The sequence below is a fragment of the Vanessa tameamea genome, chromosome 11 (genome assembly GCF_037043105.1).
Source record: "Vanessa tameamea isolate UH-Manoa-2023 chromosome 11, ilVanTame1 primary haplotype, whole genome shotgun sequence".
NCBI classification, from domain to species: Eukaryota; Metazoa; Arthropoda; class Insecta; order Lepidoptera; family Nymphalidae; genus Vanessa; species Vanessa tameamea.
The window spans coordinates 12,422,662-12,435,402 of NC_087319.1; the positions used below are offsets into that span (position 1 = coordinate 12,422,662).

General features: G+C 36.9%; 1 protein-coding gene across 1 annotated transcript in view; it reads left to right on the forward strand.

The window, feature by feature from the left end:
- The window catches only part of LOC113395320 (protein Aster-B-like), a 34,970-nt gene extending 23,070 nt beyond the window's left edge, over window positions 1–11,900 (forward strand). Inside the window, exons 9-15 of the mRNA XM_064216184.1 lie at window positions 4,371–4,434; window positions 6,611–6,716; window positions 7,097–7,256; window positions 7,747–7,854; window positions 8,285–8,778; window positions 8,859–8,988; window positions 9,795–11,900. Of these exons, the coding sequence (XP_064072254.1) occupies window positions 4,371–4,434; window positions 6,611–6,716; window positions 7,097–7,256; window positions 7,747–7,854; window positions 8,285–8,778; window positions 8,859–8,988; window positions 9,795–9,884 (1,152 nt within the window). The 3' untranslated portion in view covers window positions 9,885–11,900. The remainder of the gene's footprint in view (window positions 1–4,370; window positions 4,435–6,610; window positions 6,717–7,096; window positions 7,257–7,746; window positions 7,855–8,284; window positions 8,779–8,858; window positions 8,989–9,794) is intronic.
- Window positions 11,901–12,741: the final 841 nt, after the last annotated feature.

The window sequence follows — 12,741 nt, forward strand, 5'->3', positions numbered from 1 at the left end:
TCGCAATCCACAGATTCCGCAACTCACTCACAGTATCGTCAACTCGTACTGACCTTGGCCATCCAGCAGGTTTCTGATTGAGCGTCGAACCAGTAACCTCGAACAATCTTATTGCTTTTTGACTGGGACATTGCTATAGGTCATGGATCTTAAATTGAGAGCGAAACTAGCGTCGCGTAATAGTGCAAGAATCGCCATTTTTGACTTCCGAGAATCGAGCTACTCATCCCCGCTACCCGCGGCCTCCACCCGCGAGCCGTTCCCAACACCACCGTTTGCAAAATCGTCCTTCCTTTTGGCCCGTAATACAGGATTATTATCTTTATTAACATTAAAAATGTTAACTCGTCGGTATCCCTCTTGCATCCCTTAAATCCGATCCTGTACAGTAAATTACTTGGTGGTTGGGTTTTGTGCAACGCCGTCTGGGTAGGTACCATCCATTTATCGTATATTCTATCGCCATGCAGCGATGTTGCTGTGTTCCGGTTCGATGGGAATGAGTCAGTGTCGATACAAACTTAAGGAACATAACAACTCCAATCTTAGTGATCGGTGACGCATTGGCCACCGAGAAGGGATGGTTAACATTTCTCACAGTGCCATTGTCTATGGGTAATGGGTGGCGATCACTTACCATCGGGTGGTCCATCGGTCTAAAATTATAAATTTAAAAAAGCAAAAGTAATTAATTCATGATTGCAATTAAAACATTACAACCGATAACGATATCTCTGAAGTATGATATAACGATTCACACCTGCGACTGATATTTGATTCCCGTCGATATCAAGATAAACGCGGCGCTATCGGAGCGCTATCTTGCATGGCGTGTGATAATTTAACGCTCATCGCGAAATGCCGAGCGAAATTGATAAACGAGCGCGTTTCGCTCGCGAGACGGTTGATTTTATGGACCGAGAGTTGAGGACTTCGTGGTTTTGCGTTCTTGTGTTATAGTTAGAGGAGTTTGGCTTTCGAGTGCCAGCTGTCGTGTCTCATAATAAGTATGAATTACAAATATTTGAAGGTGAGCTCTGACAGTTTGAACAAAACGCCGTTGAAGTACATCTTATCGAAAAATGTTTTAAAGGTAAATGTTATTTACATAATTGTAATTGTAATCATACTGTTATTGCAAAGTTTTGTTTATTTCATAAATTATTTAAAAATTTTGAGAATAAAACCGTTCTAACTGTCGAGCTTTTACCTGTGGAGTTGCTTATTTCCTTGGGCGGTGGTAGTTATTTTCCATTGAGGGAGCATCCTACACGCTTGCCACTTTTTAATAAAAACTGCATTATAATAATGCTTTTTTATGCATCAAGTGCTTAAAAGTATCATCTTAGTCCTGAAATTAATGGTTTGGATGATGAAGTTATTACCTCTCAGTTGATTGACGATCGAAAATACTTTATTGTAAAGTTAACTTGTATAAAATAAATTTGATTTTACTGTTAGATTTAAACACTGATACGTCCACTACTTCTATTTTACTCGGCCCGGGGCAAAAGAGGGGATGAGCAGATCTTTTACAACAAATAAATAGCAGAAAATGTCATCAGAATTCCGAAGTTCATTTTCTAGGGTTTAGAAAGTCATTACTTTGAAGTTTCAAAAAAATCTAAATCAAAATAAACTTTATTCAAGTAGGCTTTTACAAGCACTTTTGAATCCTCATTTAACAAACTATTTAAAGTAAAGCTACCACCGGTTCGGAATGTAGATTCTACAGAGAAGAACCGGCAAGAAACTCCGTAGTTACTCTTTTTCAACATCTAAAAATACAGTCATGTTAGTTAAATACAGTTATATATGTATGTTATGTCGCCTGCCTGGAAGTCAACAAGCATTAAGTCTACGCTTTTTTATCATCAATATAATCTTGTATCGAATAATATGCCTCCTTTACCAATGTATTTTTTACAAATGACTTGAATCTATGAAACGGCAAAGTTAAAAATGTCTGCGGAATTTTATTATAGAAGCGGATACCTTGCCCCAAGAATGATGTAATGACTTTGCGGAGTCGCAAACTTGGCGTTCTAAGCTTATCCTTACTTCTTGTGCACATACAATGATTACCACTGATTTTATCAAAGTGATCAACGCTACTGTGAATATACATAATATTGTTGTAAATATATTGTGACGCAACAGTGAGTATTCCTAATTTGCTAAAAACATCCCGAAGAGAGTATCTAGCTCCAAGATTATAAACAGACCGGATTGCTCTCTTTTGTAAAATAAAAACAGATTCAATATCTGCAGTTTAAATGGGAGGGTTGCTAATTCAAGTTTCGTCTCGGAAATATTGTAGTACTACTGATATTAAAGGAAGCTTTGCTTTGATCCAACATTAGTTACATAAATCTCTATCATTTATTTATTTAATTAAGGAAAAACGGTACAATACAGACATTCTGACATTAACAACCAATTTCAATTAATATTGATTTCATTTAAAATATATCTGAATACAAAGAAAAGTAATTTTGGAACATCGTTTTTAATTTAATAAATTTTACATGTAAAAATTGCAATGCGGTTGATGTCATGACAAGAGCACACACTATTATTAGACCACCCGTTTGATAATAGTGACCATGTGGTCCACGGGGACGGGGAGGTGGAATGAAAAATCATAAAATTCGAGTGACGTAATTCATGATCGACCCTGGTCTAAAAATTGTAGTCCCAAACAAACGCAATGCTATGCATGTTTATAAATATGCGACTCCACAGTTCGATCTCACATGTGCATAATAATTACCAGCTCAAAATACGTTTAACTAGACTTGTGAGTTCTAGCTGAAATCAACAGTCGTCATAATATGTTTGAAAGTTGAAACCCGTCACATGTTTCTTTGTCAGTGAAATAATCTGTAATTTTAGTGAATTCGTCGATCTAAAATCGTAGAGGGATGGTATATTCTTGTAATGTAAGTTCGTACGTTGAATACTATGTAATTTATCTCTTCGGCGTAAGTTCAAATTCCTTCATTTCTCTGTTTTTCGTAATAACGATGTTTACATCTTTGCCCATTATTAATCATATATGTAATTCTTTCTAATGTTGTTCAAAACGTTTATAAAAATGACATCTCAAGATAGGCAAGATTATAACAGCGTAATGTTAGTATTTGTTGATTTTCAACGGACAGACATTTAACCTACCATATCCGTCAAACTGCTTTGGGGCAATGTGTTGGAATAAAGAAAAGATAGCATATATGCTTTTTATGGCAGAGCAGCAATTTGCGCAGCAGGGGGCATTTACAAACTTTTAGTATTATACTATACTTTTTTGTATTGTAAATGTAACAGTTAAATGTACTTTTAGAGAAATATCAATTTTATATCCAAAATTGGACAAGATTTCCGAAATTTCCGATGAAAAATGTTAAAACTGAAACTTACAATTGTTTGTTTTATCAATTACAAGTATTAATTTAGTAGCTGCCCATCCCGACAGCGTTCGGGTGAAATACGATTTTACGGGTGATACGAAAATTTTATTTTATTTACTTCCCTATCGCAGCGCCAACTACCAGGTCCAATCGAAATGACCCAGGGACTCAAATATACGCATAATTTAAATAATTTATATTTAATGTTTTTTAAATTATTATTGTTTATTATATGTTTTTGTAATTAAATACTTTAATCAATTAATAATAACGTAATTAATACATTAATTATTTAATATTTTAATTAGTAAAAAGTATTATTAATAAATGACGAATAGGGTTCTGAAGTATTCGTATGATTTAGATTTGCGATATAATATCCCATGGCATTCTATGCACAATGCTGTCATGACTTCTAAAGGTTTATTATGGAAAAGTTTAAAGAAATAAAGGTTATCTGTCAAATACCATATATAGCATATTAGAATTGAAGAAGGAATAAAGATAAACAAATCTTAGTTTTAAGTATTCCATACGACCTGCTAACGACTCGACTATATTCTGCTTTACAATCAGTTCCCGATTAATATATCTTTATTTATAATACACACAAACACTTTTCCACTTATATTCCATAAGAGGATAAAAGTCAAATAAACAACATTTGACAGCGTATTGACGCGATATCATTGGTCGAGGGCTTAAATAATCTATGGTATCCACTAGGATTTGCGAAAAAATGGCGACTGAAAGTAAAATTAAAGTTGATATATGTAATTAAGCGTAGTGTTTTATTATAAATTAAGATATCTACGATAGTTTATGATTAATATATCGAATTGAAATTTATTGGTATATAAGTTAAATTCAGAAAATATTTAACATTACCTGCTGTTCGAAAAAACAATACCCTGTCGAGTGGAACCGTTTGAAATGCTCTCATATAAACACTATGTGCAGGAAGCGGTGGACTCATCGATGGAGATGGGTGGCGCCGGCGGCGGTGCAGCCGACACCCCGCCCTGTGAGTACCCCCACACCACCACACACTACCAGACAACACCACCACATTACCATACACCACCTTTTAGACGGCTATTGTTGCGCTTATTGTAGCGCTATGGTGGTACTTGGGCTGCCACCATACGTACTGCTCTATGATATTAAACTAAAACCAATGAAGTACACAGTTGTTGGTACAAGATTTTTTTATAATTCTACCATTCTATTTATTACAAAATACACTTCAACTTTTAAAGTTAAAAAATATAACTCATTAGTTAAACTATCAAAATGTGCTCACGACATTATTCCAGGAACCGTCAAAATTGGTATTTAAAACTATCGATGTTGAATTAAAAAGTAAAAAAAAAAAATTAAGGGAAAGTCCCTGAAGCACGTATTATATACCTATACGCTTGTTTTTGTTGTGCAAACAAGTAGTTACCAGATATGTTATCGCTTAATGTTCCCAAACTCGAATAAGACCCTCCCTTGTTATATTTTCAGAAATGATAAAATATAATGTAATACACAACATTTTATATCATTGTAATAAGTGATCAAAGGCCTAACCTAAATCTACTGTTGAACTGACACGACTTAACAGTATAACAGAAGTGAAATTGATGTAAAAAAGCAATATTTTATTTAAGTAACTATCTCTACTAACAAAAAATATGACTTAGAATTTATCTTAACATGAATAAACCACCAATTCATACACGTCGAAGCTTAAAAATCCAAGTTACAAGTCGCGCCAAAGTCGACCTTACTCTTCGAGCCGAAAAAAGAAAAATTTATGGCATGGGGGTTCCAGTCAGATTAGCGCACTTTTATTTATTTTTTTATTAGTTTCAACCAGGTGTAGGCTCTCCAAAGTCAAGTAAGACTACTCTAGACTACATTTTTGCAGATTACAGGGACCTCGATGCAACTTGAAAAAGATATAAACCTTAGGAAAGTTGACTTCGAGTTATACAAAAAAATTGTCTATGGTCAGTGAACCCCAAAATAATGTCAACGAACTGTCAATATTAAAATTAGATGATAGATATGATTAAGTAAGTACTTTATATCATAAAATAACTTAATGTTGGTATCGTATTTTTTAATTCATAATTGCTATAGTTAATAAATTGATACAGTATCATGTTTATTTATATAATACAGTATCATGTTTAGTCGTGAAGTCCCTTTTAGTTCCCAGCACATATAAAGCATCAGTCTCTCGGATAACACTTAGTTTATGTTAATCGTTCAAACTAGACAGTTATTAAATTATTTAAATAAAAGTTTTTAACGATTGATAATCATATACATCGATAAAACAATGATATCTCCGATTCTTAAAAAAATATCGCGCAATTATAAAAAAAGTGCCAATAGTGTAGTATTCGAGTGTTCAAACCGGGAATTCAAATTGGGGACTATTGTTTAAAGCTAATTTGATTTATTCGAAGTGAGCTATATAAAGCAATAAATATAACGCATATCCAAATAATTTGGGATACCTAAATCCTGTCAACATTAAATCGCGCTATTAGAAGTATATACATGGGAGGTGAAGAGTTCGTGATAAAAATGGAGGTCGGTTTCGTCGTAGTCGACACGGAGCCGACCGCTCTCTGGCCCGGGGAGTTCGTGGACGGAACAGCCGAATGCGCTGAAGAGGGTATCCTGGCCTAACTTACAAATTCGTAATACTTTATCGTCATACGTATCTGTCATTTCAATCTTGTACTTTGAGACACAGTCAAAGGTTTTCAGGATCAGTCCAAATGTGCAAACACACTCGTACACACAAACGTTTAACAAATGTGCAATGATGCTTGTTGCATTTTCTCCACGATGACATGTAAACACATCAAAAATACACTTAATATTATATTTTTAAGATTAATTATTTGAAACGGTTCGATTTTGGCAAGTGCAAGCGACTATGAGAGAATCTTGGCACTCGGATCAATTCACAAACGGCAAATTAACACAGATACAGACTTTGCCTCGTCTTTAACGTAAACATTCGTGCTCAATTCAAGTCGAATATAATAATAATTATACTTTGAACTATGAACAGATATTGGTAAATTCTATTGGTAACACCATAAATAAACGGTTTATAAGATATCCGAAATCCTGTCAGTTTCGCGGACAGTCGAAGTTCCAGGTTATAGACTAATGGTGTAATGTTCGAGCAGTGACGAACGGGGAGACGGAGTTCCGCGAGCGGGAGGAGGAGGGCGGCGACACGCTGCCCACCGACATGTCCGACACCAGCGAGAGCGAGCCCGACAAACACCACAAGTCAGTTACTACGCGGCTTACACTTGCGGGGTTCGATTCCGGCCTCACCTCTCAGCTCGTCCGAGCGCAAGAAATTTACATCAAAGTTGATTTTGATCATTTCATCATCGATAGCTGTTTTTAAATTCACCTGTTGGTATGTTTTAGAATTTTAAACCAGTTCGACTTGCCAGATCGAGCTGAAAGGCCGACAGTGTAGAACCGAATATCGTAATTTATTCATAATTGTCGCTTTTTAAGAGCTCGAATTTACAGAGCGACATTTTTATTAGTATTGAAACGAGTAGGGCAGACCTGCCAGCTGATAGTGAGTGGTCATCACCGCCATGTAATATAATTGTAAAAAATATTTGCGTATTAACTTTATTTGATTCCTCTAGCAAAGGTGAAGATGAGAAATGCTCGGCGACCCACGAGGGTAAGCTGGTGCTGCAGCAAGAATTCCCGTACAACATCGACCAGCTCTTCACAATGATCTTCACAAATTCAAAGTTTAACCTGGAACTGCTGGCGGCCAGAGGGACCACAGACTACGTGCAGGTGCGATGAATATTTAGACACTATAGGGCGTGTCTCACAACGTGCGACCGTGTGGGCTCCACCCCTGGGCCGCGAACTTGGGATACAAGGACGACGGTACAATATAACATCGCCCTAGTATCCCAAGTTAGACTACATCAATAAACAAAGATGTCTTCAGACTATAAATATTAACATATAATGGCAGCGTATAATTTTTTCAGTATGTGTAAATAACGAAAATGAAGTTAAGTCTATAAGACTGTCCGTTGGTACGTTTTCAATACATGATCGTATGATTTTAATTTTAAAAGGCAGTTTGTTGTTTTTCTCGATGTGTCTGGGAAACACGTTTGTGTCTGAATTTTGTCGGAGTTCACTTAAGTTTAGTTATATCAGAATTACTGTGAATACGTGTAACATTAGATTATACATCTTTATTGAAATATTGGCGACTTTAGTACGGGATACGATTACGAAGATTTAATAAGTATCTTGGCATTTTTTGAAGGCCGCCTGGCAGCCACAGAACGGACTCAAGTGTCGGCAGGTAAACTACACGCTGGGACTGACGTCTGGACCCATGGGACCCAAAGAAGTACACGTGACCGAGACGCAGGTGAGGATACAACTGTCCGCATTGAATAAAAAATATGGAAAGTCTGTTATTCCTTGTTCATTGTGGGTTAATGCCTGAATATTTTCTATGGTTCGTGAATTCTGAATGATCGTAATAAACGGGTTACGACGTCATCTTTCGTTACCATTTATCCCCTTCTGTTGCTAAAAATCTATATCTCTCACATAACTAGCTGACTAGGCTAAGAAGAGTATTCTTTTAAAAGTTGGCAAAGGTGGCTCAAACTCCGACTCATGTGACTCTGACTCCGTATTAGATTATTATCCATAATTTTAACACTCTCTCTGACTATTAGAAAAAACATTCTCTTCTGCTACACGGGAAATGGCTCTCGCAATTTTCGTACCAGTTTCATTTTCATAATACTATGTATGTAAAATTTCTATTGTAATCATTCCGGGTTCCGCAGGTCATGAACAAGTGCAGCCGGCCCGGCGTGCTGTACTCCATCGACTGCACGTGCGAGAACGCCGGCATCCCGTACGCCGACTACTTCAGCGTGCAGGCGCACTACTGCCTGGCGCGCACGCGCGACGGCACGGCGCTCGAGCTGTACGGCCGCGTGCACTACAAGAAGACCATGTGGCCGCTCGTGCGCGCCTTCCTCGAGAAGAACACCATGAACGGGCTCGAGGAGTTCGCGCGCCTGCTGGACGCGCGCCTGCGCGCCGCCGCGCGCCCGCCGCCCGCGCCCGCCGCGCGCCCGCTGCGCCGCCGCCGCCGCCGCGACGCCGCGCCCGCGCCCGCGCCGCCGCCGCCCGCGCCGCCCGCGCCGCGCGCGCCCGCCGCCGCCTGGCTGCTGCTGGCGCTGCTGCTGCTGCTGGCGCTCAACGGCCTGCTCTACTGGCGCCTCGGCCGCGCCGACCAGCGCCGCGGCGCCGACCTCGACCAGCTGCACGCGCGGTGAGTGACGCCCCACCCCCGACACCCCTCACCCCGCCCGCCGCCGCGAGCCCCGAGTCTCATGTCGCCGTCGCCCGCAGGATGAGCACGCTGAGCGAGGCGCAGGCGGCCGAGTGGGCGCGCGCGCTGGAGCGGCACTCGCACCGCCAGCGCGGCCAGCTGCTGGCGTGGCGGGACGCGCTCGACCGCACCGTGACGCACCTCACGCAGGTAGGCCGGCCGACGCCTCGCCGGGGTCGATCTTAAACTTCACTGGTCTAGTTACGTTATTTATTCCGTACATATTTTGTATGGGTTTTATTTTCAATTGTAAACAAAATAAAATGACATACGAATCGTAATAAATTACTAAAATAATTATAATTTATTGGATATATGTACTCTTAGTTAAGTTTCGTGGTACCTGGTGAACAAATAGTAATACAAAATACAATTAAACCAAACCAAAAAAGTCCTCAAGACTTCCCTTTTTTTAAGCCGGTTAAAATGTATTATCAGCAGGTTGTTTTTTTTTTCTTAACAAATTGAATATAAGTAAAATAAATACATAAATACCTACTTAACATCAAAACGTCTTAACCGCGCTACACCAGCACCGAGACGCAGTTTACTTATAAAATAGTTGTGTCTGTGTGTGTACTGCGGCTGCGTGCGGCTCGCGACGACAGACGATACGCCCTTTCTATGAGAGCGCTCGGCCCGGTATGCCAATTTGCGCGATACATTTTAATGTTGATAAATATTTTCTTTTTTAATAAAAGAATTAACTAATAAATAAATAATAAAATAAAAGTAATAAATAAAATATTTAAGTTTGATAGAAATAACATGAAGTTTGAATATTGTGCATTTAGTCAAAAATCACATAGGAATACATTTTTTTATCTATACATTCTAGAGAAGGTAATTTGCTCGTATATATAGTATTTAAAGAAATAACTTACAACTCATTTTTATTGGTGAAACAGCGTTCAATTTACACTGAAATATAGAAATATTATAAAATATGATTTCAGACGGAGCAAGCATTGACGAAATTGTTAGAGACGATCAAACCCGCGCTGGAGAGACCCGAGCCCGACCCGGAGATGCGGGACGAGCTGTGAGCGGTGGGGGGGGGCGGTGATGGGAGCTCGGTATTTATAATAATCTGTGCACAGAAAGTTCTGTTGTTCTCAATCCACGGTCGTGGTAGTATTTGTATAAGTAGATGGCTGGTTTCCATTCCAATGTGAATCGAGTTACGGTTTTCATCATCTTCATGAGACGTAAAAAAAAATAGACAAAAATAGTCTTGAATGACCATAAATAATTAACTGAATACGTATCTTTAAGTAAATAAAGTCTATTGTATAAAAATATATTTAATGATTATAAATTTATTATCTGTTAATCTAGTGCCCCTCTTTGCACTTAACGAAGGTACAATACTTGTAGTAATGAGAGAGTACTTATATTTGATGATAAATTATAAATTTACTGCCAAATTATAATGATTTGCACGTTAGTGCTGTGATATTAAGTATAGAGCGGGCGGTGTGCAGTCTACGAACACGGAGCGGGGCTGGTTGTATTAGTTCAGTTAGACTGCGCTTTTAGTTCATATATCTTTTGTTTGCTACAGTACATTGGAGCGTTTGTATGCTTGAAATATTTTTATACTTCCTCGGTCGCAGCGGACTCCTCGGGGTGCACTTCCTCGCTTATCTTTTTGTATGATTTTTACAAAATAAGTCACTTAGTAATAATTAAATGCTCCCTCTATTGTACAGTACGAAATCGTTTTCGTAATATTAATAAAATATTTTTCCAGTATCTAATTGTACAGGCATTCCTATTTATTTATTTTGATATCCTAATTTATGTAAGATAAAATCACTATGCATTCAATTATATGTTTTATAGACGCGATCGTGCAGTTGTTCGTTTATTTGTAATTCTTTTCGTTCGAAGCGTGAGGTGTTGATCATTGTGTGTGTGTGTGTGTGTGTGTATATTTGACAACCTTGCGTCGTACAGCCGAGCTTTAAGTAAATGAATTCATCCAAATGTAGATATACGATAATTTACAAATTGTTGAATAGTTAAATTGCAATTTGCAAACATTTAGATGTAACGCATTTACATATATAATATGAGAGGAAATATAAAACTCACATTAATATTATTTTAATAGCGCAGTAAATTGTGTCGTCCGAATGCCAGAGAAACTGTTCCAGCTGTTCGTTTATCCTTTTTACATTCGAGTATCCTCATTAGTATATCATAGAACTATCACGTCCACAATCTCAATTATTCAATAATATTTCAACATCATTAGCGATTAGTCTTGCCGTGGTTTATCGAGCGAAGTGTTTTAGGAACAGTGACGTCACGTCTGTATAATGTATTTTCCATTTTGTTTTTTATATCTTGTCTAACTGTTGCTATAATAGTATTGACTTTATGCCCGTAGTAACATGTCGTGTCCATTAAAATTGTACGTAGAATTTTACGAATTAAATCGTTTGAAGCGCTCAGGAATACACGTTGATAGGCAATCAATCTCCTGTAAGTAAAGTAGAAGAATGTTCCGCTACTCGTCTTTTTGTACATTAAACGCTGTCCTCGGCGCTCCAATCACGATGTTTATATGTAACTTGTTGAAGTATCCAGAGATCGGTGTTTCCCGTTAGGTAAATTTAATAATAGGTACAATATATTTATTACTTCTAGCAAGATCCGATTAGTTACAGAGTATTTGATTATTATTAAAATAATGTTTAAAAAATGTAAAAAAAAAACAAGTTCGATTTTTCGATAATTGGTGCTTTTAATTTAATTATAATTTATGTATTAATAATATTTTTTTACATTTGGTTTTACATGTGAAATATTTTAGAGTTAATTGTATATATTTACTTTCATTCCATGAGTAGAATGATCTGATGTCTTAGTTTAATCGAGAGACAAACATTGTATAGATTCCTACTAGTTGTATATAAAGTGCATTTTAGCATGGATCGGAAGATCTTGCCAAAGAATATGTGAGTAGGGAGCGGCACAAATCCCATTACACAATGGAACCAGGATATTTGTTAGACAATTCTATTCTCAGTATTGAATAAAATATTTTAATGTAATATATCTTTTTATTTATTCTTTGAAATAAAACAACAATATTGTGTTTGATTTATTTATTTAAATAAATTACTTACCGTAACTGCAAATTGTGTAAATGTCCTATAATCACTAAAAAGTAAAGTTCTAGACTTACCTATGTGGTTTATCTATCAATGCAAGTTTATATTGGATGTTGTCTAAACCATGGAGTAAAATAAAATCAAAATAAGTTTTAAAGTTTCACAGTAGAATCTCGATAAGTAAAAAATCTTAATTGAACTCATTTACATTTCTATCTGAATAGAAACTCCATTATTAATAAGGATTGGGTACCAAATTGTTGCAGCGGCTATAAGCGAAGTTATCTAAAATTCTGTTCTATAATAAATGAAATAAAGTTTTTATTTAGAATGCATAATTAAAAAACTACTTATATTATATGAAGTATGCTACTTTTCGCAATTTCAACCGCTTTAAATTAAGTGTTCTTTTAAAATAAAAAAGTAGTTATTTCCGAGATATGAAAATTAGTCTCCTTTCTCTGAATTTATAAATAAACATCAACTGTAATTTTAGAATCAAGTCGACGAATTTCTATTAAAATAAGCATATATTAAACACTATGTCGTGCTCGTATAACTCGTATACCGTTGCTCGTAGTTCGCCTTACTGACGTTCTACTGCATATAGTTGTTCAATATCACATCTATCATCTGTTACGCGCCGACCTGTGCGCTACCCGAAATCTTCTATCATTCATATCATATTTTTAAATATCATTGATAACTACCGATTCAAATATCAATCATGAGCTAAATGAAATTAAACTGTTTCAATGATTTAAAGTAAAAAAACAAAACA